The 27,659-nt window shown below is 42.7% G+C and overlaps 1 protein-coding gene across 4 annotated transcripts in view; it reads left to right on the top strand.

Annotated features, from left to right (window-relative positions):
• Window positions 1-707: 707 nt before the first annotated feature.
• mcamb (melanoma cell adhesion molecule b) overlaps window positions 708-27,659 on the top strand; it is a 34,795-nt gene continuing 7,843 nt past the window's right edge. For all 4 annotated transcript variants that reach the window (XM_034292834.1, XM_034292826.1, XM_034292831.1 and 1 more), the window contains exons 1-9: window positions 708-886; window positions 24,532-24,659; window positions 24,904-25,129; window positions 25,222-25,289; window positions 25,478-25,565; window positions 25,763-25,942; window positions 26,430-26,557; window positions 26,647-26,776; window positions 26,952-27,067. In XM_034292834.1, the coding sequence (XP_034148725.1) occupies window positions 823-886; window positions 24,532-24,659; window positions 24,904-25,129; window positions 25,222-25,289; window positions 25,478-25,565; window positions 25,763-25,942; window positions 26,430-26,557; window positions 26,647-26,776; window positions 26,952-27,067 (1,128 nt within the window). In that variant the 5' untranslated portion in view covers window positions 708-822. The remainder of the gene's footprint in view (window positions 887-24,531; window positions 24,660-24,903; window positions 25,130-25,221; window positions 25,290-25,477; window positions 25,566-25,762; window positions 25,943-26,429; window positions 26,558-26,646; window positions 26,777-26,951; window positions 27,068-27,659) is intronic.

Here is a 27,659-nt window from a genome sequence, read left to right on the forward strand (position 1 = left end):
GGCCTATCTTTGGATTGGGTGCAATGATTTAATTATAATAAGAGATGAGTTTGGTTGTCAGTGTAAGTCCCATCAACGCTAACTGCACGTACCTGAGGCTTTTTCTCAGTTATTCAGGCACCTCTTGTTATAGCTCGTTCGATCCAGCACCTCATTCATTCCAAAGATTTACAGAATCTGCATTCACTTTGTAATCCAGGACCTCAAAATTTTAAAATTAAGCACTGCCATAACACAAGTAGGCTACTGTGATTCCTAACCTTACATTTAATTTGTAACATATCATACGTTTGTGTAAATTTGTAAGATATGACACGTTTAATAGCGTTCGTAAAACCGTAACATATTGGACGTTTTGTAAGTAAATACATAGCAAATGTATCACATATTTTACGTATTCGCCAGAGATCGCGTTGGCTTTGCAAATGAAAAACGAACAACGCAAAGAAAAAACTTTAATGTAGCATAATTAACATATCCGATTCAAAGTAATTACTCATTTAGAAAAAATGTAAGTTACCATAACCCAATGCAGGTAATAGTTCGGACCATTTGGAAATGTCTGAAATGTTTCCTGTAGTTAATGAAGATAATGAAGATCTCTTCAAAGCACGACTGGTCCGTTTAGGTTTACCTGTTCAACATTAGGCTACTGTACTCAACTCCCTCCCCTCAGAAGTTCCTCCTACCAAATGCTCTGCCGCTCCAGACATAATTTGCCTCATCCACAACCCACATCTCTCTCGCTCGCGGCGCATCGCAGTTTGCCACTACCAGTCGTTCGTCACACTCTCTGGACGAGAACGGACAGGAGACACAAACATGGCTTTACGAAAGAACGCCTCTGTGTTCGTGGGACTTGTCATGCTTTCCCTTGTCTGGAAAGGTAAGTCACATAATCCAGATTCATCCTTATCTATACTCATGGTGCATGTTTTAGCGATGTGTCGTTTTGTGACCCCAGGCTACCGTACCAAACATAGGAAACTTTGCAGGGTTGCTTGTCTCCTGTAAGCTGCCAAATGGATACTTGATGGAACGCTATACCCTACACTGAATGGGGTTGCTCAGTGTAGTCACGCATGCTAAAAGGCTATATGCGTTATTATAACACAATTATAACAGCAATTTCCAGGTTTAATACAACGATAATACAACGATTGAATTCCAAGTCTTACAGTGTGTTGTATTATGCTGTTAAGTCCTTATTATTCATATACATGGTATGCTAGACTGAAACTAGGGGTAAGAATAAATTGATTGAGTCGCTTTACTTTCATGTTGTATGAATTAATACCGCAAATCACAATTTTTCAGTGAATACACAGTCTTCAATTTCTGTGTAACTTGTGAAATGCAATCGTTAACTGGCTGCGGACAGAACAGACTGGCTTTCCGAACAGTTTTACATATTTTATATAACACCTTATACAGAGGAACTTACAGTACTGAGTACATGCATTTTCATTCCATGTAATCAAACCCCAAATCCTGGCATTACAAGCTCTAACCAAGTGAGCTGTTTAGGACCTTCTTTAAGATGATTTGTTTTTCTTCTCAAATTCTTTTCATAACTTCATTGGTGAAAAACATCCAGGGTATGCTATCTGTTTTACCATAAATAAATAACTACAGTATTTTGTTAATTAGCCTTTAGGGTGAGAAATGGGAAATGTAAGCATTTTAATGGAAATCTTTGAATTTGTAAAATTTTCACAAATCTCTGAAAGTGTCCCATTTACCCACCACTCAAACACCTGCCTACACACTTGGAGGGGAATGGGTTCACTGGCCAACAAACAGGATTTGGCTTGAATGCACCTGACCTAACACAAGGAGTTACTAGAGAGTGACAAGGTATTTTAATGGGAATCTTTGTATGTGTAACATTTTCACAGTACCCAAAAAACTGTCCTATTTACACACCATTCATATGTCTGAAGATATTGCACGGTATGTTTGTCACAAACAGTATGTCATGTTACATGCTTTGCAGATATACTGTAAGCCAACTAGCTATTATGCCGTGGTCGTTTATTTTGGATGTGTTGAGGGAGGACAAGCAGCTGCCCCATCAGGTCATGTCTTCCCGCCAGAGTTAATGGTTGGTCGAGCAACAATATCCTAGTGGAAAGCTTATCTGTGGACCATGAGACCTCTGGTCTATGGTCATTGTGTGATGGGTGAACAATGCCATATATCAAATTTGCACATGCAGCAAGCCGTAACATTTCTTAAGGGGAAAAAGTGGAAATGCTGGAAAAGAGTTTGCTTATGGATTGAAACAGTACACATTAGTGACTAGGCCTAACAATGCCTTGCTATTTCTCACATGCGTTTGAGATCCTTACATCGGGTTTTCCGTGTCCAGGGATCGGGTTGTCGAGGCCCCCGCCTTCGACTGCTGCCCGATCCTCTCCGCACCGACCCCTTATGGACCCCCCTGTGGGTGGTGAGCCCACGGGAAGGCGGCCCCACGTCGCTCCTTCAGGCTGAGCCCGGCCGGGCCCCATGGGGAAAGGCCCGGCCACCAGGCGCTCGCATACGAGCTCCAACCCCGGGCCTGGCTCCAGGGTGGGGCCCCGGCTGCGCCATACAGGGCGACGTAACGGTGCTCGAAATGTAACTCGTCATTAAAGGGTTTTTGAACCGCTCTTAGTCTGACCCGTCGCCCAGGACCTGTTTGCCTTGGGAGACCCTACCAGGGGCATATAGCCCCAGACAACATAGCTCCTAGGGTCACTCGGGTACTCAAACCCCTCCACCACGTTAAGGAGGAAGTATCTGGGGAGAGGGAAGTCTGCTCTGCTTAGACTGCAGCCCCCGCGACCCGGATGTATGTATGTATGTATGTACATTGGGTTTTCAACTGTACCAATAACAATCAGTGACAGACTACGAGCACCGGTGTCACTTTGAGCATCGATGGCGACACGTTCATTTGAAGGTGTGCGTCCCAGGTGGGGTGACCGGATGGGGGAGATCTGTAGGAAGGTGTGCGTCCCATGTGGGGTGGCCGGATGGGGGGAGATCTGTAGGAAGGGTGAGGTGGCCCAGTGGGGCCCAGGCTTTCCTTGTCCTCTCAAAGCATTCCTTCCTTGTGTTTGGCTATTTTTGCTTCCTACTCATCATGACTTCCCTTCCCACTTACCCCCTCTGCATCCTTTGTCGTCTTAACCCCCCACCCCACCCCCACCCCCACCCCAGCCTTTGTCTGGACGCTGGCATAGCAAACATCTCCTAATTGTAAGTATGTCCTGTTTCAGCCCTTGTTCTGCTGTTGTTCCTGATCTCATTCTTTCTTTGTCCTTCCTGCTTCTTCTGAGCCAACCTGCCAAACCCCTGCCTTTATTTCTCGGTCCTCCAGGACCAGCTGTGTTCTCCTCACACCGTCCACTGTGACCTACACCACCTGTTTCTGAGGACGGAGGTGTGATGCTAGTCTTGGACTGCTGTTAGAATGTGACAGATATCATATCAAAATTTGACTAAATTCATTTAGAATCAGTATTGACTGTTTGTCCTGTTTGTAATTTCTTATGGGTGGATTTGGATTTATTTATTTATTTTATTCCCCTCCCAATGTTGTGAAGTCCAGTTTGGGCTTAAGGCCTGCCCTCATTGCAGCAACTCCTGGAAATGGAAGTGTAAAAGCCACCAATGGGCTTGGAGGAGAATCCATTCACCAGCCAACATCCACAATACATCCACAATACATATTCCCAACTTAACTGACAAGGTGTTACTAGACCATGACCAAGGGATGGAGACCATGACCATCACCAATCCTGACCTGTTGAGACAAAATTGCACCACCTAAAGGACCCATTTTCAATGTGCTGAGACCAGGATGTTAACTTCAGCTGTACTGCAAGGCCGTGATTTACCATATTTAATCCAGGAGCCCCAGTGTTGTCAGGGTTAATTTGAAACATTCAAACATTCTTGACATGAAAGCTATCTTTGTAACAGAACGTCAGCATGCAAGCTTATTAATGGCCAAAAGGCTCTAACAAACATTTACCGTAAAAGAGCATTTTTTATAAATAACTAATAACTAAAATGAAAATGCTTGACTAGTTGTAGAAAATCTATAAAAAAAAATGTAAGGTAGTCAAAACATCTCTCTAATGAGCCATCAAATGTGTGATGCTAGCATCAAGCATTCCACTTACAATAGAATACGCTTCCTGTTACACCAGCCAATTACAGGGTCAAGGGGCATCACAAAGACATCTCATATTAAAAGGCCATCTTTTTGACCATGGGTGAGGAGCTGGGTCTCTCACTCCAGACAAGTGCTGTTGAAAGAGGGTGGCTATCAGTGTAAACAATAAAAGTCCTTGTGCCCAACCTCACAGCTTTGACACAATGAAGTACAGATCTGGGCACGATTTCAACTGAGAACTTTACTTGAAACGGAAGTTTCTAAATTCAGTCCTCTGGCAGAGGATATAGATCTTGGAATGCTGCTGTTTCACTTCCAAGCCCCACAATAATTGTTATGGTGAAGGAGGTCTTGCATCGGAAAGCCTTGTTCATGAGCATCTTGATAATATTGGCCGCCAGTAAGAGCTAGTGACGCAAATTCTCTATTCTCGTCCGGCTTATGTGTTTACCGTCAAATGGATCCTCTCATTAAAATGAATGAACCCACATAATTGTGTTTTTCTTTCACACCCTTTTATTATCACAATCAGGACTGCTTGGAGTCTCTTTGAGTAAAATCTCACCATAGATGTGTTTAAATACACATCACTTTTTGATATGGTCGGGGAATGTGCACATTGTGTAGATAAAAGCAATAATGAGCATTGAATTAAAGATCATTAGACTCCCTTTTCCTTACAACCATAATATTGCACATTTACTTATCGTTTACTTATCGTTTACCCTTCATAAATACTGAATGCACTGTGAAATGAAAAAACACATTGTCAGTCAAATGTCATGTCCATATAATATAACAGAGAACATCACTCAATTTGAAACACTTTAGAAGTTCCTCATCATGATTATTTCATGTGGTTCTAACGTAAGGCAGACTCTAACTAAATTCAACATTTGAACGCCAGACAACCAATGCTGTAAAAACTAGTTTGGTAAATTTATGGACCTGTGTTTTAATAGATAGTGGCTGACTAGCCACCCTGCTCAGTAATTTAGCTGTGACTGCCTTTTTTTATACCTTAATGTCTAGTACCAGGCCACAAGTCTCTTTATCTTTAGAGTACAGGCATAAACTTAAGCTCAGCCATCCAATCACACTGCCCAGTGTTTACATATTCCCATGCAAAACTAAGTCCTTTTGACGAGGCCAAGGAAAAGCTCACATCCGCTTTTTCATATTGTTCATTGCTGTGCAACATTCGTCAGAAATGCTTATTTAATGTCCATTCATTGGCCATTCATTCGTTTCAGACTCGCGTGACACTGTCCAGATCTCTGTGAGAGATGAACAGGGACATTTCGGGAATTTGAGCGAAAAAACACGCATTTCAGAGAATGTCGACATCATGCCAAGCAGGTTTTATAATCCCACGGTAACATGCTTTGGTTGGTTGATTGTAGATTCGGAGTTACCTTAACACGTTAGGTGCATTGATTAGTCCCCTTGTTGGTGAGTAGGTGTTGAAAGCTGACTTTTCAAGCCTCTGCAAGCTGACGAAAATGGAAGCACTTCAGCATGTAATGTCTCTCTTTGGCGAGGGATGTCGCTTAAACAAGATTTGCGATCAGATGGGCATGATCCCTTTATCTAAGAGGGGTTTGGGTCTCAGCAGAGTGAAACAGCCAAGGAACATACTGACAGAATATACATTTTGGAGAGGGTCTTTATCTAACACTTCCTTAAAAGTAGTCTGATCTTGCTTCTGGTTCCCGTTCCCTGTTTCAGGTTCTCGCTTCCAGTTGTCGTTTAAGTCCTAGGCTGCATGTAAAAGTGTTCTTGTTTATTTTAGGCAACAATTTGGCCAGTGGGAAGGTTTTCCCGAGGCAGCCATTTGTACGGTACAAAGACTAGACGAACCGGATGTTGGAAGACTACCTGTGAGAATTCCTAGTGTATGCTGTTAATGTGCTCAATCAAAGAAAATGACAGAAAACAAGTCTAGAGTTAAAAAGCATGTCCGTTACCCCGCCATGTTTGATCGGTCAGAGAAATTTATGAGGGTGGGTCTGATTTGCGGTTGACCTCCTGAGGTGACCTCTCCTTTGTACATGTATTTGAGAATGTAGGTCTGATGTAACAGTAGAGGGTTCCTGCAGTCGCCACTTGTCTGGGAAGCTGCTGATTGAAGGACAGAGCAGATATAATTCCTCCTCTCGTTTTCCTGGGCTACAGTGGGTTTGTGCGAAGAAGACGTCTGCAGCCACACTCCTCTAAGGAATCAGCAAATTTCCTAAAGCCATAAAAAAATATAGTGTTAAATGGAATCCATCTTCCACAGAATTGTCATTCCCTCTCTTCCCTTTCTTTATGAGGTTGTGGAGGACACCTTCTAAGAGTGAATCTTGGACACTGAGTGCTGTGTCTTCAGGAGGAAATAGCCTAATGGTTTTAGGCATTAGTGAAAGGTTTTCAGTAGTAGAGATGACATGAGTAGAGAAAACGATGAACAGAAGCCAGGGGGGAAATGCCCTGTGCAGATCAGAGGGCATGAAACTGCCTCCAACAGACAGGCATTAGCACAATCAATATACAGTATGCTGGATCAGCGTGGAATTATGGAAGCTGTCCATTGTGTTGGTTTTGGTCCCAAAGACTTTCCACTGTTTGCCCCAGAGTATGGCTGCCCATGAGACTACATATGCCATTCATTAATGCATTAATACAGCTGCGTTTACGTCCTACGTCCTTCTACGATGCTTTTGTGAAGGAAACAAGAGGCAGCAGGGATTATTCTTCCTATGTATGTTCTTCTTCGTTGTCTTTTTGATTGTTACGCCAGCCTGTCTTTTGCGCTTTCATTTGCAGTATTCTCCTACCCCTCGTTGACAGTCACATCATACTGGTGCTTATTCTGATGAAAACGTACTGTGTCTTGAGGTCCCTGGTCATTCCCAAACCTAAAAGTGTTATAACCTAGGAAGATAATGTTGCTCAGTTTGTTGTGAGTGTGTACAAAGGAAGCAGCCGGACATCTCAGAATTGATTTTGGGTTAACAACGGACCTCCTGTTTTTGATTTCAAATTTAATTTAGATTTAATTGGTTCAGTGCTGCATTGAGTTATGGCTTTCACAGAACGTGTTGAAATGTATTTCAGATGTGCGATAACGCATTGAAGACGCCTGTTGGTTTCAGATATTTTCTCTGTAGCGGCTGTGTGGGACTCCATTGATGCCTTAATTTTTATGTGGTTGATATCATGTCAGATGTTGTCAGAGAGGCCACCACTGTCTTTCCAACTCAACCCTTATTCTTTGGCACTTTCTATTTCCTTTGAACATATGTCAGAAGACAGCTGCACTTCCTGCTGCATACCTGGTGCCCAAACTGTCTGAATGAACCCAGATGGAGGTTCAGGTTACTGAAGTCTTTATTACCCAGTAGCCCGTCTTTCCCAACCTCTGGGGTCAGGACTCAAGCAGGTTGGGACTCAAATTACCACTTTAAAATATATAGCCAAACAAGACATTTATTTCAAAGAAAACCAACCATACAATCTTATGCATTATATGCCTTTTTTTTAACATTTTTTTTTTACACTTTACACTGACAATTTAACAAACACAGGGTATGTGAGGGCTGGAATCAATTAGATAACACCTCCTTTGATGGTTATTAACTTGTTTTTTGACACTGAATTCAAGTTTACCATGAGAACCTGTCTTGGTGGTCCGCATCACTGATACATTGTCATTAACATTCTGCCTGCTGCAGCCCTGTTGAGAAGTGTAAACAAAAGTGCCTCCATTCATCCCCTCTCCAGCTTCACCAAGGCACTTAGTGAAGACTGCCATGACAGAGGCCCCTTAGAGCATTCCATGAGGAGCTTTACTGTAGATGTACATGCATTAAGGGAATAATCAACTTTTCACCTTATCTTCCAATCCTGCCTGTGAGGAAATATTATCTATTTGGCCGTACAGTAACCAGTCCGTCCACAAACAGAACACTCTGTTACTTGCTGTTTCACTTAACTTTCTCTAAGCTCCTGAGGAGAAATATTGTTCTAAGAAAATGTTGTTATTGCTGTGCAAAGTAGCTAGGTGTTTCTGACGTAGTGTTTTGAGTAAGCTATTGAGTTGCAGCCACAACTCACTGTTAGGCTATTTGTATTTAAAAAAAATCGCGATAGCTAACAAGTATCGGTCAATACTGAAACCACAATAACAAAACTCTTCACACAGTCTGCATTTCTAACATGCATCTTGGCCAAAAAGTTTATCTCACCTCCAAAAATAACTAAAACCACCAAAACACGTCTCAGAATATGCTTGTTCAACCAAATCACTGGCAACAATTCTCACTCAGAAACACACATTGTCACTCATAACACACTGACCTAAAAAAACACTAACAACAGGGAGCTTTCCAAAAATTACAAACTTTTCTTGTGCTAGTTTTGAATGAATGAGAAGTGCAGTAATTTACAGGAATATCCTTTTTTCTTTCTATATCTTTGCAAAAAGAAAAACAAATTCCCCAAATTGTAGGGCTGCAATAATAACAAACAAACATCAACAAGTATAGTATAATCATTAGCCTCTCTGTATTGTAGTGGCCAATGAGTGGTTTGTGTAACAGCAAACCATCATTGGACAGTGCTGCGCATATTCTGATGTTAGCTATTCTCTGGCCTGGGACATCCACGGTGGCTCTCTGACCAATCACATTTCCTCCCCTGCGGCATGTTTTTGCCAGGTTGAATCCAGCTTCTTCCACAAACATGAATTTATGTTGAAAATGATGGGTGCTGGAGGGTTCATGGGAGTTTGCCCAACCAATCCACATGTGTTTTGTGGATTTGGAGAAGGCATTCGACTGTGTCCCTCGCGGCATCCTGTGGAGGGTGCTTCGGGAGTATGGGGTCATGGGTCCTTTGCTAAGGGCTGTCAGGTCCCTGTACGACCGAAGCAGGAGCTTGGTTCGCATTGCCGGCAGTAAGTCAGACTTGTTCCCAGTACATGTTGGACTCCGGCAGGGCTGCCCTTTGTCACCGGTTCTGTTCGTAATTTTTATGGACAGAATTTCTAGGCGCAGCCAGGGGCCGGAGGGTGTCAGGTTTGGGGACCACACGATTCCGTCTCTGCTCTTTGCGGATGATGTTGTCGTGTTGGCCCCTTCAAACCAGGACCTTCAGCAACGCCTCGGTGTCCCCCCGGAAGAGCTAGAGGAAGTGTGGGCATCTCTGCTTAGACTGCTGCCCCCGCGACCCGGCCCCGGATAAGCGTAAGAAGATGAATGAATGAATGAAACTGCAATCAACTGTGTTTGGATTGATTAAATATTCTATCATTATTAACATTTTCTAACAAATATTAAACATTATCTTTATATTTCAAACTGGTTACTGCTGAAATGCACAACAGTTGACATCATTCTGTTTTTAATGTGTTTTTAACAGTTTAGAGAACTGTGTGTAAGCATTTGAAACAACTTGTGCTGCGAATATATTGTTTTGCAGGTGTTGGGAGTATGAGTTCATGGATTTTGGGGAATGTGTTCATTGAATGCTTTTTGTTTGAAGGCAATGAGAAATTATTCACAGTTTGGTCCACGTACACTTCCGTTTTGCTGACCGTGTGAAGAATTTTGTTACTGTAACTTCAGTATTGATCAATGCTTGTTAGCAATCGGGAAAAACTGTAACGAGCAGGTGTACCTAATAGTCTGTTAATGTCGGTTTCCATGCTTTTTAGCGTGTGTCCCTGCACAACTGCTTCCTTTCAAGCTGTGCATCTTAGCGCTGGCCAATGTCTTTCCAAGTAACGCGTCCACAGGCCAAGCACTCCCTCATGGATGCACAACTTTAATCATGTCTCTGTTTCCTTAACTTCAGAAATGTCACTTCTGCAAAAGTAGTGTAGTGGACTGAACCTTTGTTTTCTCTGAAACCGTCTCTACACTCATGACTCTGACTTGCATTAGGTAATATCCTCGCAAAGTTGTTTTTGTATTCTTGTCCTCTAGTGAACCTTGATTCTCCAAAATAACTATTACGGGCAATGTTCGACTCCACACAAAATACTTTTCGCTTTTATGGGGCTGTGAAAAGAATGTGCCCTTAGCTCCTTTTTTCAGTTGCGTGAAGGTGACAAGGAGAAGACAGAGTGCAGCAGACCTCAGTGTTGAAACTCAAGGGTAATCAGTATTTCAGTGGGGCCGTGGATGGGCTTTTCCCAACAGCATTAGGAGGTTAAACAATTGATAGGGCCAAGGCCTGAAACCAGTGCCTTGATTTAAAGACTGGCAGGATTTATCGCGCACATTACTACACTTCACCATAGGAAAGTGCTACTACAAACCATCCTACCTCGTCTTGGTGTCTTCTTTTGGGCAACATAAATAGGCCCTTTAGCTTATTTTCTATATTTTTGTAATTGTCTTGTGGTGTCCAGTTGGTTATTACGGCTTTCTACTGTACACTACTCTTCCAATAGGCTTTCTACTGTACACTACTCTTCCAATAGGCTTTTTACTGTACCCTACTCTTCCAATAGGCTTTCTACTGTACCCTACTCTTCCAGTAGGCTTTCTACTATACCTTACTCTTCCAATAGGCTTTCTACTGTACACTACTCTTCCAATAGGCTTTTTACTGTACCCTACTCTTCCAATAGGCTTTCTACTGTACCCTACTCTGCCAAAAGGCTTTCTACTGTACCCTACTCTTCCAATAGGCTTTCTGCTGTACCCTACTCTTCCAATAGGCTTTCTACTGTACACTACTCTTCCAATAGCCTTTCTACTGTACCCTACTCTTCCAATAGGCTTTTTGCTGTACCCTACTCTTCCAAAAGGCTTTCTACTGTACACTACTCTTCCAATAGCCTTTCTACTGTACCCTACTCTTCCAATAGGCTTTTTGCTGTACCCTACTCTTCCAAAAGGCTTGGTCGAGACGAAGATATCCTTACAAGCGCCTCCCGACAGTTTTTCCCAGACAAACAGTTTTTTTTAACATATTGCTCGCTCAGTCAGGATGTGGGCAGGAGCCAAAATGCTTGGAGGAGACCGCTCCTCCAGCTAGTGACCACAGTTGAGCTCGGAGGCACTCGATAGACCACACGGAGTGGCAAGAAGTTGGGAAGGCAATGGTATCTAACTATCCGTCGCCACAACCTGGTGAGCCAATTTTCACGGCCCTTTTAGGGACCACCGAGCACGGTCAGTTTGCCACAGCGTTTTATTAGTCTCTCAGCTTCGGGGCCGTGGATTTTCTCCCACATACGTCACTTAAGATGTTTGAAGTGAAAATAAAGTCTGACGTTGAATGTGCCCTCTGTTTATGAGCCATGTGTTCTGTTGCTCCGGGCAAACCGCAGCGTTGCATTTTACAACGGAAGACAGAACTAGCATTCTCTGTTTGGTAGTGCCTACTGAACCCGTGAGGTGAGCAGGGCGGCTGACACAGCACTCCCAGAGGAAATATACTATGGCTGGCCTACTGGCTCCGTGCCCCAAGAAGGCTGCTGCTACTACAGAATACAATCAAGCCGTCTAAGGCTTTCCTCGTCAAATGTTCACTCATACACACAATGTACTGGACTCCTCATAGGAAGCAGTTACGTTACCACAGTTAGGGCATAACTGTGGTATGCGGAGGTGATTCACACTAAGAAATGAAACACTCTCAAAGACCTGCTTTGTCCTGTCCTGAGTTTAGCCTTAAACTGGTTGCCAGTTTTTGTCAATCTCCCTCAGATTATTAATGTGATGTGGTTTACATAGCGTGTATCAGGTTTTAATGTAGGCTATAGTGAATGCATTTTGCTTCGTAATTGTTAACTGGAATTTTGGTTACAGTAGGGTGTGAGACACCACTCCCCAGCTAACTAGTGTGATGTCACTTTGGATCAGTTATGGAGGATTGTGCTCATTACCAAAAATAACCAACCCAACTGCTTTGTGAATAAACACGTCCCTGAACACTAACAGTGAGTAGTTAGAGTTCCGTACAGCTCGCTTAATAGATGCATGCCGCTTGCAACGTACCAAAAACTCTGGATAAGAGCATCTGCAAAATGTAAATGTAGTGTACAGGTCACAGTACTGAGGCACTCTTCAAATTGATAAACTTGAAATGCTTTTTTCCACAGCGTGTCCACTTTAAACACAGGCTTATTTGGACTGTGCCTTTATGGGTGTGTGTGTCTGTATACGTCTTTGGTACTATTTCACATAATCAGTGAAGGTTTTGGTTTGTTTTTCCCCTGCAGATTTCTCAGAGGAAAAGGCATTTTACCATACATGGACATTATTTAATGTTTGTCTTCTGTTGGATATAATAACTAAACAATTTCTTTGGGATATATCCCCATCGACATGTAAACAGTTGCTTTAATACTGATCATCTTGCCGACAAAGTCTAAAAGATTGTTTTTATTTCCAGATCTCATATTTATTGACGTTACTGTAAATGCATGCCAATTCCTGCTGTCTCTGACTGTTTTGATACAGTAACTATTTTGTAATCATCGAAAGTCTTAGTATCAACATGTTGAACACAATATACTGAACATTGTGAATGAAAGAGGTCTGTTCTGTGTGTTTCACTGTGTAGACTCCACTGTCACCTGAATTGTGTTTTCTGGAAGCCACATCTAAAGCCTTGAAACTCATGACTAGATATTCAGGAATACAAGTCCACCAAATAGGTTGGTTTTGTATGAAATTGTCCATCTGCTTTGTCTGTGTTTAAGCATTTAGGTGCTGATGCTAGATAAAAGAGCACAATGAATTGGGACGCAAAGAACACAAACATTAATAATTACATTATCTACCCGTACTGAGTTGCTTCTGTTCAATATCCATTGCTTCTGTTTAATATCTACAATGACTAAGTAACAGAAAGTAATAACAGAAAGATATAGATATTAAACAGAAGCAACAGCGTATGAAAAGGAGTGTGTATGTGTTCTCTGAATGAGCGTGCATGTGTGTGTCTGTGAAAGGGAACCATGCGAATAGTCAAAGTAGCCATTGAGAGACAACATTTTGCCATCTAATGGCTTCGGGGTAGCTGTACCAGTTCCTGTTGCTTAATGCAATGAGTAACCAGGGCTTGAGATTCCCTTGGTTTGTTAAATGCACTTTCCGCTAGACAGAACGTAAGTTATATGCTCATGGAATTACTTGAATAGCTGCATAGTTTTTCAGATCTCTCCAGATTTTCAAATCTATCAGCTGGAGAGGCTACTGGGGGACTATTGTGATGGCCAGATTCTCAGATGGTGATGGAATGCCTCTGTAGGACAGAGGAGTTTCTGAAGCTTTCATTGTCTCTGACGCACAGGCCATCCCTTATACAGCACAGCAGCCATGTAGACCTCAACACAGCAGCCATGTAGACCTCAACACAGCAGCCATGTAGACCTCAACACAGCAGCCATGTAGACCTCAGCACAGCAGCCATGTAGACCTCAGCACAGCAGCCATGTAGACCTCAACACAGCACTCATGTAGACCTCAACATAGCTGCCATGTAGATCTCAACACAGCAGCCATGTAGACCTCAGCACAGCAGCCATGTAGACCTCAGCACAGCAGCCATGTAGACCTCAACACAGCAGCCATGTAGACCTCAGCACAGCAGCCATGTAGACCTCAGCACAGCAGCCATGTAGACCTCAACACAGCAGCCATGTAGATCTCAACACAGCTGGCCATGTAGACCTCAACACAGCAGCCATGTAGATCTCAGCACAGCAGCCATGTAGACCTCAGCACAGCAGCCATGTAGACCTCAACACAGCAGCCATGTAGACCTCAACACAGCAGCCATGTAGACTGCAACACAGCAGATGTTTTGAAGCAGAACAATCATGTGCTTACGAAAGTGAAATGGAAATGAATGTCAATGTAAGGCAGCAAGTTAATTAAGTGTCTGTGAGTTTCCAATGCTGTTTTTGGTTCTGGACAATATTTTATGTTTTCTCATGAATTAATTGTGTGAACATTTGTCGTTGTTCTGAGAATCTGCTGAAACTGCTCTGTGGAAAATATTTCAGGTGAACTTCTGTGTTTCATGTCATGGTCATAGCTATCTCTTCCTTTCTTTAGCTAGGCCTTTTTGATTTATGTGAGTCCTAAACCCTTGCCTTCTGCTCTGGGGTCAAACACACAAACCCCTATCTGTTCCCTGTGGTAAGGATTAATGATCTGAGAGAAAACACTGGTCACCAGCCAGTCCCTTCAGATCTCTGGAGGCCGAGTTCTCTCTGCCACCACCATGTTCTCCATTCGACTCCACTAGAGACCGCGGCCAATTGCTGTGGACTATGCCACTATTGAGGAAAATACATCTTCTGGACTGCGGTCCGTGAACTGAAGTCGTTTGAGAGGGGGTTGTGTGTATGAATGTGAATGCGTGTGTGTTGGCGTGTGTGTGTGAGCGCGCGCGCGCGTATGTGTGGCCAGGGCCTTCCATAATGGCCGCCTTATCCAGCGTCCACGATCAGCGTTCGTCTGAGATTCCACGCATTCCTCTGAGATCTCTCTCCCTGTCAGCTCTTCTTCTGTTCCCCCGTGGGATTCAGGGGCAGAGGGCTTCCGACCCCCTGGACTAGCACTGGTTTCCTGACACAGTTCAGCCCTCACTGATGAATGGCGGTGGGAATCCTACTAAATAACTCTTTAAACAGCCAAGCCATATCCCCTATCCATCTGCAGTACATCTGCTAATCTGGGCCTCATTTGTGTAAGCCGGCGTGTTATTGGCCGGTAACTGTCTGACGTAAAGCAGATGTGGTTGGTCACCATTAAATATGAACCACAGGGCCAGACTAGCCAGACTGTAGCTGCCAGTGAACATGACAGTTACACGAATCAAATCAACTTTTATTTGTCACACGACTGTTAACAGGTGTTGACCGACAGTGAAATGTCGAGCAGTTACTACTATACTGCAGTTACTACTATACTGCAGTTACTACTATACTGCAGTTACTACTATACTGCAGTTACTACTATACTGCAGTTAATACTATACTGCAGTAACTACTGCACAACGAGCAGTTACTACTGTATGTCTTGATTGACACATATGGTTCCAATGCTGAGCTAGCGCTGGCTGTAAGAGATGTACTGTGTGGAAAGAGGCAGTGCAAAATCGGGTGTTTGCACTTCAGAACCAAAAGTAAGGGGACACAGAGTCCTTGATGCAGAGCTTCAAATAGCCATGCTTTTAGGTATAGGTATTGAAGAGCACTGGAGATGTCCTCTGGGGTTTATTTGATTGGTTGAGGTGGAGGAACTTGGAAGATCGCTCAGCCCCCTGTCTGAAGCACTGCCATCAGTACACAATACTGCTTAATAATGGATGTTGTTTCCTTAAATTCCAAACAAGCCTTTTAACCCTAATGCCTAATGCAGCCCACACTACTCATTCCCTGCCCCTGTCCTCTTGAGATTCAATGGACTGTATGTGTTTGTAATCCTGGCGTGTTTACACACGGGGTCCCCACAAAGATTTTGAAACCTGAAAAATCGGTCCCCTCAAGGGTTTTTGGCAGGTCCTTAGAGGCTTGTTTGTGTGCTGTTTTGTATGACGTGCAGTAGAGCATTACAGTAGTGTCAGTGTCTGTACTGTACATTGTTATTACCTCACTGTTGACGTCCACTACTGTAACACTATTCTGACAAAACGGTCAAGATCATAATTCATTATTGTTCTCTGGTGTGATGTGTGGTGCTCCTATGTAGATTCTCATTGGGTGAGGTCATTTCAATCTCAATGTTCAAACCAAAGACCGTTCAAGAAGAGAGTGGAGAGCACGTCCTTAAATGATTCTTTACCATGGGAAGTTGAGCTTTGGAAAACAGGTCACTGTTAGCTAATCATATAATATTGTTAGTTAGCCGTTCTGAAGATAATCTGAAGCACACTAGAAAAGAATTGCGAATTATCTTGTACGCCTGCTGATGAATCAGCTGAAGTTTCTTCCCTTTCACTGTTCGGATGTTCCATTGAGCATGATATTGCACAGACAGGCGTATTGAGAACTTGGCTGGAGCTAATCCCGTTTCCCCCTCAGGCCTGGCTTCTAGGGGTTTCTTAATGTTAACAATGAATCACGACTGTCTTGTATTTAAAGGACACATTTAATAAACAATGCATGTAGTATTTCTTTAGCTTTGCGCAAAGAATTGTTGAGATGATTGTGAACACTGTAATGATAGATGGTCTTCCTTCTCTCATTCATTGAGTCTTTTATGGTGTTTTTCTGCCAAAGACACTTTGAGTCTAACTAACGTTATTAGTGGAGATAAACCGTTTGTTTCAACATTTTTGAAAAAAGATGCCAAAGTTTCACTAGTTGAACCACAGCTGGAATCCCTACTTTTTTATCAGGAACAAATAACCCCTTCATATTTGGTTTTTACATACACTTGGCTTAAACACAAAGCTTATTGATGTTTTTTTTCTGTTCAAAGCATTTCACAATGGCGTGTGAGCAGATACACATGAAGGAGTTTTCAGTTCTTTCATTCTATGGATATTGCCTGGCTTTAGATTACTCATAGTCTTCTGTGTACTGCAGGGTCAATGGCTGCTTCTCTACTACACTACCCCCATACAGTATTGTGTGTGTGTGTGTGTGTGTCTGGGCTGCCGTTGATTCACAGCACTTTCAGGGTACACCAAAAAAGGAGAGAGCCATGCTCGGATACCTCATCGCGTTGACTCGGCCAACGAGGGCCAATCGCTTCCAGAGGTGGCTATCTTTAGACCTGCTCCTGCCAATGAGAGTGAGAGAGTGGGAGAGAGAGAATGTTCCAGCATACATCCCATTCTTCTGACGGTCATGGGACCTGTAACGTCATAATCAAGGAGGTAGAAAGATAATTGTCCATACCAGCCATTCCCATACTTTTGTGATCTGGTGCTATTTTTTGCCTTTAGGAGGCTCTTTTTTCCAATACGTGGGAAAGAGGATGCAAGGAGACATTTATACCAGCATGGGGGAGGCTTTATATGAAGGTCCACTTAACTTGCAGTTAAAATGCATCCGTTCATGATTTCTGGTGGGAGCTGGACATGGGAAGCTGACCGCATCCCACAAAATGTCATAAGTCATGTACAAGGCATGAGGGTATCAGAGGGTATCCAAACAGTGAGTGTTGGAGAGTTTGCATGGAGAAATAGCAATAGTTCGCCAAGTTATCCAGGCAGAAGATCACAGTGAACTATTTCTGGTGTTGGTGTTTTGAAGCGAGGCTAAATAAAAGTTTTTTGGACGTTAAGAGGTTAGGCCAGCGAACCTGCTGAACCTGATGTAGTAGTCTTCAGTCTGACTGGGAGCCTGAGAATGTCCTGCAGCTGAGTTGTGTTTGGTGCAGCTGCAACGGAAAACTAAATACAACGTTATCTTGATTGGGTTGGTTCAGACAGTAGCTAACCGTTTCACAGCCAACGCGTCTTGAAGTGCTTAAAAATCTCCCTAATGGGATTTTAGGAAGATGGGTGCTGATGAAAGAGTAAGAAGAGGTCAGATTCCATAAAAGCAAATGGGATTACCTTGGCTGTTGCATATGTGGTCTCTTCCTTTCAGCTCGCCGCTGGGATGCCCTCCCTCCAATGTCATTCGGGTGCGGAGTCACTGGCTTGTTGTTGCCTCTCTGTTGCGCTCATCGTGCCACTGGGTTGAACTCTGCTGGCAATACTCAGCCCTCATTTCAGGGTGGTTGCGGTCGGTGGGTGTCCTTTTGATTGATGCTTGGCAATGTGGGTGGATTGGATTTGGCAATGTGGGTGGATTTCCTGCCTGTTGGGCCCTGTCCGGGGACTCCCCTGGATAGGGCCACAGTGTCATTGGACCCCCCTTTCTGAGCCCCAAGGTCTTATGCTACTTTATTATTGTGCCGGGGGAGTAGAGTCAGTTCTCCTTCTCCACTGTAAATTCTTGTAGTTCTAAGGAATGCACTTTCAAAATTTTCCCTGTCTCCTGCCCTGTTTAAACCCATGCTTCTGACATGGACTAGGTTTAATGGACTCTGGACTCAGCCCACATGCATTTATTAATTATTACAACTTGTACTCTTAAAATCTTCATCCGGCACAGCCAGAAGAGGACTGGTCACCCCTCTGAGCCTGGTTCCTCACTAGGTTTCTTCCTACATTTCGGACTTCTTAGGGAGTTTTTCCTGGCCACTGAAATTCAGCACTGTTGTTGTTTGCTCCTTGGGGTTTCAAGCTGGGTGTTTTGACAAATCCGAATAAATTTGATTGATTGATTGATCGTCGTACTCTTCAGTCTTGTAAATTATTTGACTGTGCTTGTGTATTATCAACTGTGCATTTGGAGTAGGCAATTAGACATCCTGGGGTAAGGATTTGGGTCACTGTGACCAAGCAGGCACTGTTGCATTTGGTTTGGGTAATGGAAATGTGAATCGCAAACAAAATACTCTGAAAATTGGCCCCAGCACATGTTTGAGTCGGTATGGATTTGAATCCAGGTTGCGGGGCAGGCCGGAATCTGCCAACCTTCTTTCAGGACGATGCTGCGCCTTGGAGCCTCTCTATTTCTATTGATTTTATGACATGTAATGTTTAAACCGTTGTTAGGTTTTAATCCCCTACATCCCTGAATTGCTTTCTTGTAACCTCCTCTTACTGCGACAGGCATATGCTCAGTTGATGTACTCTGAATTCTACACCAACTGTTAGCCTGATTTGCTTGGCTAAAAGTGTACTTTCACAGCATAACCAGATAAATGCCAAAACGACCTTGATGTGATGGTTCTGTCATGGGGAGCTCTTTATTTGGAGTTGGAGGGTAAAACAGTACAACTAGTTTTATTTATGAGCTCTTGACATGGCTCATATATGTACATGTTCGAGAATGCCTTAAAGATATACTGTAAACACCTATGGTAAGGCAGCAGGGCTGACCAGTGGTATCAGAAGACAGTGTTTTCCTCAGGTGTTTTGACCTCTCGGTTGGTTTCGACACCAAATATTTCTCCTGTTAAAGGATAGACCGTAAAGGTCAGAATGTAGGCTGCTGCCCCTTCTGTGGTGGAAACCGCCTGTGCCAACTCTCAATGCCAACGTGCCAACACTCATCTGGTCTAGAGTCAGACAGGCCAGACAAACACATGCCTGCAGTTTCTAGGTTCTCATGCACGCTGAAGTGAGGGTCTGTTTGTGACACCTAGAGAGGTCAATGCATTAAACAGTGTCGACCATATTGTGTAGGCAAACACACATGATATAGTGCATAAATTGCAAAGAGCTGATTCGACACAACACAACTGATATGCTAATATTCGACGTAACACAACTGATATGCTAATATGCACTATAAGCATAACAAACTTGCTTCACCAGTATATCGTCTGTGTTGGTATATCACATACTTTTCATTCTAGCTGTACTTTTTAGCCTCTCATTTTACTGAACAGCCTTGGATATACTGTACAGTATACATCAAGTATGGGCTGTAAATGAAGTAGGAACATTACTTATTCTAAACAATATTATTAATATAATGTATGCTAGGGAGAATTTCTAGCCAGTATCTGTATAGCTAGGATATTCCTTGGATGTGCCCATCAACTTATTTAGTATAAATTAATCTTGAATAGAACTCAGAAGTAGAAGCAAAACTATGTTGGGCCTTCATGACAAACCTGTTGGCACTATAAGCTGTTTATATGAAATAAAACACAGTTAAATAATGAATTACTCTTGTATTGATGTGTAGAAAATACCTTACCATGAATGTCTGCAGTACATTGATAAGTAAATACCTTCCTGTGACTGTCTGTACTACATCGATATGTAAATATCTTACAGTGATTGTCTGTACTACATCGATATGTAAATACCTTACCGTTACTGTCTGTACTACATCGATATGTAAATATCTTACCGTGACTGTCTGTACTACATCGATATGTAAATATCTTACCGTGACTGTCTGTACTACATCGATATGTAAATACCTTACCGTTACTGTCTGTACTACATCGATATGTAAATATCTTACAGTGATTGTCTGTACTACATCGATATGTAAATACCTTACCGTGACTGTCTGTACTACATCGATATGTAAATACCTTACCGTGACTGTCTGTACTACATCGATATGTAAATACCTTACCGTGTCTGTCTGTACTACATCGATATGTAAATACCTTACCGTGACTGTCTGCAGTACATCGATATGTAAATACCTTACCGTGACTGTCTGTACTACATCGATATGTAAATACCTTACCGTGACTGTCTGTACTACATCGATATGTAAATATCTTACCGTGACTGTCTGTACTACATCGATATGTAAATATCTTACCGTGACTGTCTGTACTACATCGATATGTAAATATCTTACCGTGACTGTCTGTACTACATCGATATGTAAATATCTTACCGTGACTGTCTGTACTACATCGATATGTAAATACCTTACCGTGACTGTCTGTACTACATCGATATGTAAATACCTTACCGTGACTGTCTGCACTACATCGATATGTAAATATCTTACCGTGACTGTCTGTACTACATCGATATGTAAATACCTTACCGTGACTGTCTGTACTACATCGATATGTAAATACCTTACCGTGACTGTCTGTACTACATCGATATGTAAATACCTTACCGTGACTGTCTGTACTACATCGATATGTAAATACCTTACCTCCCATGTAGGGTTAGAGGTCTATATTTATTTGAGTCCAGCCCACTGGGTCCCCCTCCCATGTAGGGTTTGTCTACATGTCTCACCAGCTTCTCTGCGAACTTCGGCTTAGAAAGAAAGCAAGGTGTTTACAGCCCTTGAGAAGTTTAGCCAAAACTATAGCTATCTGTTGTAGGCACATCCTGTACAAGTGAGCAGAGCTGAAACACAATGGCCTTACTACATGACTGGATTATACTTAGAATAAGCAATATCATATTATTGTACTATAGAATAAAAAAATGTCTACCACATAGGGCAGTGTGCCAAGTGCCCCCTCCTAAGCTTTAGATCAGAATGTATTCCAGGCTTTGAAAAGTCAGTGTCTCATCCACCTGTCCCCAGGCCTCTGTTCTTCTGGGCTACAGATTAGCAACTTGTGGACTGATTGGGTTCAGCTGGTGTTTGCAGCAAAAGTTATGTCAGTAAAGACGTGAAAGTCTTGTTTGAAGCAATGCAGTAAGTGTTATCCAATATGGCATGAAGAAGGGCTCCGTCGTTGTGTATTTGAAAGGATCATCAGCGGGTTTGTGTGTGTACATTACAAGGCTACGGCGTGCTTTGTAGACTAGCACACTGTTCTTGCATAATTGAGAAAGTACACCTGGAAGAGTTCCATAGTTTTGTTCAAAGTATGAACACCTGTTCTCACCAGAAACATAGTTTCTCTCTTGCTGGTGTGCCATGTGACAGTCATTTTAATCTCTCCTGTCAGAGAGAATGTCAAAGTGTAGACATAATTAGCGCTGTTGTCAGACCCCTACAGATGACATATCCTTGGGACTAGAAGGTTACAGGCATCAGATACACAGCAGTCTATGGCGCTCATTTGTAGACCCAAGCGGTCCTCCACAGTCCACGTTCAAGGCTTGATGGAGCTGCTGACTGGCATGTGGCTGGGCGCTTCATGGGGTTTGCCCGGTCAAGAGGATCTCCTGGATATTGCTCTGTGCTGACATGACAGCGTCACCCCATCTCAACCCAAATATGTTGATGGCAATATTTAATTTATTCGAAAAAGTGTGTGGATAGAATAGTGAACATTTTAACAGGCTTCTTTTAACTATTTTTCTATGACACTTCAGAATAATTCAATGAACGGATACATTTTTCAAAGGATTGAATCTACATGATGAACAGAACTAAGTCTATAAAACTACATTTTGGTAAAGATGTCAGACAGCAGTCTATAACACTCATTTTGTAGGCCCAAGCGCTCCTCCACAGTGGTTCTTATGAACAGGTCTGGAGTGTACAATGGAATCGCGCACATGCTACTATCAAGCAAAGCCAGACATGAACCCATGGGTAGAGAGGCTCGCACCATGGTTGTCCCTCATCTCTTCTAGGGACTGTTCGCCGTGAGTCAGCATTTGCCAGTTGCTATGATGCTAACCTCCTAATGCACAGGAAACGTTTTCTGAGGCTGCCTAATTGGATCACTATAATAGGACAACATCTTTCTTACTCCATTAGCCTGTGTGTGTGTGTGTGTGCGCGTGTGTGTGTTTGTAGCATGAATTGTCCTAACAAGATAAAATAATTTGGTAACCCTCCATGTGAATGTATTTAAGTAAAAATGAACATACATGCAAACCAGGGTCGGCTTCAGGCATAAGAAAAAAGCGGTCGCTTAGGGCCCCTGGGAGAGGTGGTCCCAAATTACATTTTGCTTAGGGCCCCCAAAAGGCTAGAGCTGGCACTGATGCAAAGTCTATTTAATAAGTGATGCAAAGTCTATTTATCAGAAACAGAAACCACAAGTAGTCTTTAAAAATTCATATAACATAAAAATATTTTTGGAGCATAATAACTGAAGACAGTGTGAACTCTCTGTTGCCACCCTGGGCTTATCCATCATTAACCAGTCAAACAACATAGCATGTTGTTCTCTACTTACATACAGAGAGGCACAGGACAATGTGTCCTCAAATATAGAGATAAAACAGAGAGAGCAGTGGTGTACGTCATTTAAAGGTTTTTAAAACATTAGCCACTGTGCTCACATAGATAATAATAAAAGGTAGGACTAGATATTTATTTTTATTTTTATCAAACAATAGGCAATCTCAATTTCTCTTCAAGAAAACCAATCTTAAACTTCAGTTTACTTACTGTTACAGCAACTTTTGATTTAAATTCCATCGTATCGTAAAGCAAAATACCAAGACACTGATATGAGGGAACACATTACATTTTTATTCCTCCTAAAAGTTTAAATTTTATGCTTAATTTTCATAGAGTCATAGAGAAAAACATTTACATTCAAGCACTCTTATCCATAGCGACTTTTAAAAGAAAAAGATTAAATAACTACACTGTTTATTGGTAAGTACATTCAAATCAATTAATTTGTTATCAGCAACGGTCAGTGCTGGAAAGAAGACCATACAGATTAAACGTAAAAAGTTAATAAAAGACAACAGATTTCCCCTGGTGGCTGTGGAACTATTTTAAGTCTTATGAAAGCTTGAGTTTTCAGATTAATTTAAAAAATAGGGAGAGACGGCTAATCCAGCCTCCAATGGAAGCCTGTTTCACCATTGAGGTGCTTTACATAAAGCATGCACATAAACCACACACAGACTCACCCAGAAACATGTGTACACACACACATACACACGATGGACCTGTAGTGTCGAAATCCTTTCCCGTGCGTGTGGTTATTATACTCCACAGACTTAGATTAAATATAAACACACTTTTTCTTTCATTTATTTGTTATTTTGCAGTTAAGTATAGTTACGTCAGTTCCATGTTAATTCTACGGAAAATAAATTGTACAGCATGGTAAGAAAACCGTATGGCATTACATGAAGGCAAAAACAGCCATTCAAATTATGAGCAAGAGCGATCCCACTTAAAGAGATATTAACCCCTATCTGCTGTCAACATAATTTAGCATAGGTAAACTAATGAACATATAACATACAATGACAAACCTATTGTAGCCCAGTTCAAACAATTATGCACACATACATAATAAACAGTACCTAAGAACTAAAATAACTGTTTCGAAAGCACAAATTAACTTGGCTCCTACCGCACCAATATAACAACATAACTTCCCCTCCAGATGTTATGAGAGAAAATCCACATTACTTGCCACAAGATATTTTCCTTTTAACTCTCTCAGAGAGCACTACCGGAAGGGGCTAATTAAAGCTGGGCGGAAGTCTATAGTCACAGCCTGGGGTCAATACCAGCCTGGAGGCTGTTGGAGGAGTCTGTTCTCATGTAGTGCAATGAGGTGGTTCTGGCCTGCGTGTCCTCCTTCGACGCGACACACTCTATACATTTCGGACGGGGGGGGGTGGGGACACCAATTCCTCTTCTGTCCGAACACTGGCTCTCTATGCACACTGTAAACTGAGCCTTTCTTCCCTTCTGAAGTGTGACACACTGGAATGCAGCAAGTTAATATGGCCATGGGTGGGCTCCCAGAATTCCCATTCTAGCCTCTTTTTTTCTTTCCCATAATATCCGTGTGTGTGTATTTGTGTGTGTACTCGAGGGTGCGCGCTATATTGTGAGTACAAAAAAAAGGTCTTTGATATTAGGTTCAAAGCTACCGTCAGCATGAAAAGGCTTGTGAAACTTAACGGATCGGCCCAGTCCAACTGCAGCGCGACTGCCGTCAAACGCGTCTTTGTGTGTGTGTCCGCAGCGGCCTGGGCCAAGGTGGAGGTGAACATGGAGGACAGAGTGGAAGTGTACTTAGGGAACCCAGCCCAGATTACCTGCATGTTCACCGTCCCAGTGAACACAGACGACGTCATTATCCAGTGGTACAAAGTGAGTAATCTCACACACACACACACACACACACACACACACACGTCAGCCTGGTCACCAAAAAGCAGCTGACCACCGAACCAAGAGAGTGAACTGTTTCACCACGTGCCCTCTCCACCTAACCCTACCTTAGATCTGTGTGTGCAGCGTTGTAGCAGTCATACACTGATGCCAATGGAAGATTCATCCCTTTTGCCTCCTGTCTCCCGTTGACTTTGACGCCTGTGTTTGACTTGGATCGTAGCTCACCAAAACCAAGAATCGCCTGAGGCTCTACTATGGAGACAGGGACATGGAAACCGTGGACAAACCGTTCCAAGACAAGGTCAGCGTGATGCGGTCGGTGAACAGCGGTGAGGTGGTGCTGACCATCAAGGATGTGGTGTTGGAGGACGAGAGGGAGTACATTTGCCAGGTCAATGAGTCGTCAGGGACCATTGGGGTGGGAAGGACCTCGCTCAAGGTGTTTGGTAAGACGCACCCTGACTAACTCCAAACCTCGACAAAAACACAAAAAGGTTAACAGTGTTATTGCTCAACGTCATGCACTGTTTGTCATCAGTGGCTCCTGATCGGTCTCTCATCGAGGGGGTGTACACTGGGATCTCCGTCGAAAGCTCCCTATCCAAGGTAAAAACAAGCGAAGAAACAAGCTAACAGGGCATTTTTTGGTGATATCTATGGTCAGTGAAAATGTGAAAGCAAGGCAGGGCTGGACCATTTCTGAAAATGTAGTACGTGACTTTGAGGAGATGTTTATTGTACATTTTGTACATGATTGTCAGGAGAAGTGGGTTATTCACTGTGTCTTTCTACAGATAGGGAGATGTGTGACTGAAAATGGCTACCCCATGCCCAACATAACCTGGTACCGAGACCAGACCCCACTGCAGAAAAAGCCAAATGGTGAGAACCACCTATGTTTGGACCATAGAAACACTCTGACATAATCTCCGCAATGTGAAACAAGAAGTCATTTTCAACAATTCCCTGCATGCTCTTTCTGGTTTCATGAAAATACACACCATGAAAGTACCAAACCGTTAATGACATTCAAAATGGTTGTACTGAATCCCACGCATTGCCTGCTATATTTCTTACAGAGGTCGATGTGAAGTCCGTGGTCACTCAGCACCCCAACGGTCTTTACCGGGTTGAGAGTGACCTTTACCTGAAAGTGGTCAAGGAGGACGAACGTTCCGTCTTCTACTGCGAGGTCAGCTACTTCACCCCGGGTAGAACCATGATGACGGAGACCGACAAGATCAAAATTACCGTCTTTTGTAAGTCCACTGTGCGTGAACTTCCTGAATGTCCTAATCCTAATGAAACAGATCAAATCTATACACATGCATTGAGAGATTTTCATCTCAATTCTTGTTTAGTCATAATGAAGTACAAATCGTAAGAACAAGGAACTGTGCAACGCTGCTGCGGTTATAGTAATCGAACATGGGCGTCTTGGCTTGTCGCACTGTAACAGTTCCTTCTGCCGGCTTGCTTGCGCGTTCAGTCAAAGCCAGAGAGAGCATTCCTACCGCCGCGTAAAGGTTACGGCCTAGACTTCCTGACTGAGTGAGCAGCGCGAGAAAAACCAATGGCATCAGATGTGTTTTGGAACACATGTACATTGACATATCTTGAGTCTCTCGGGAGCAGCTACAATGAAGCAAGCACTTAATTGCTAATTAGATATCACATAATTGGGGAGAAAACTAGGTGAAAAGTGAATGAATAAATAAAGGTTTTCCCCAAAATGATCTCCTTCAGACCCGACCACTTCTGTTAATGTGCGGGTTGGGTCACCAAAGGGGCTTGTGAAAGAAGGGGACACAGTTGAGGTTAGGTGCCATGCCGACGGGAAACCTGAACCACCCATGACAATCACACATAACGGGGTAAGAAATCCATGTCTGGTCATGTAAAACCCAATTACATGCACAACTCGGGCGATGTTTCTTATGAATGTCATTTTTTGCGCGTGCAGGTGACTCTCGAGCAGAACTTTTTGGTCCTGAGTGATGTGACACGACAAGTCAGTGGCATCATCACATGTTCAGCACTGAACACAGAGACTTTTGAGGAAATCTCCGGGAACGCTGAGCTATTCGTCCACTGTGAGTGAGATGATAATTCCTAGGATGTTAGTCATTATTGCTTGGTAGTAGTGGTAGTAGTGTTCTGAAGCCTTTGAATAGAGCTAGAGTCTCTCCTTAGACGAGTTGTGTGGTCATTCATTTGAGCAGTCTGGCGTAGTGGTGCTGATTAGTGTGTCTGATGGTGTGCCTCCAGTTCTGGACCCGGCTGTGTTGAGCCCAAAAGGCAGCCATGTCATGAAAAAAGGGGCGGATCTGAATGTCACCTGCAACGCCCTCTCATCCCTGAACACTCACACTGAATGGTTCAAGGTAGGGGTCTACCGATATGTTTTGTTTTCACAGAGGTTTCTTTACATGCATTAAATACATGTAACTAAATACTAGAACTTTACATTTTGAAGAATAAAGTGCAGGGAGCCCCTAGAAGCATTTCTTGGGACCTAAAATGTTATATAGATAAAAATAATTAACTAAATATAGCTCCCCAAATCAGTTATAGTTTACTGTTTACAATCCTTGTCAGGTTTCTTTCCTGTAAGACTGAATTAATAAAGTAACATTTTAATGTAACTATCTTTCTGAGGTGTAGCCGTGTGCAAAGGAGGTTTCAAAAGAGAAAGTTTACAGAGTATTACCAGCCTTGGTAAATGACACGCAAGAATTAACGTTATGTCAAGTTCTTCGCTAGTCAGCCGACTAAATTAACGCTAAACAAATAACCTCGTTAAAGTAACTGTATAGCGATCACATTCAAATAACATTAGGTAATTAATTCAAGACCCAACGTTAGCTACTGGTGTAACCTAAAGTTCAAGTACTTTTCCTAGGTAGTTAAGTAAAATGCAGGTGAACACTTTAATGTTAGCAAAGTTTACGGTACTTTTGCTAAACCATCATGTAA

The sequence above is a fragment of the Esox lucius genome, chromosome 1 (genome assembly GCF_011004845.1).
Source record: "Esox lucius isolate fEsoLuc1 chromosome 1, fEsoLuc1.pri, whole genome shotgun sequence".
Classification (NCBI taxonomy): domain Eukaryota; kingdom Metazoa; phylum Chordata; class Actinopteri; order Esociformes; family Esocidae; genus Esox; species Esox lucius.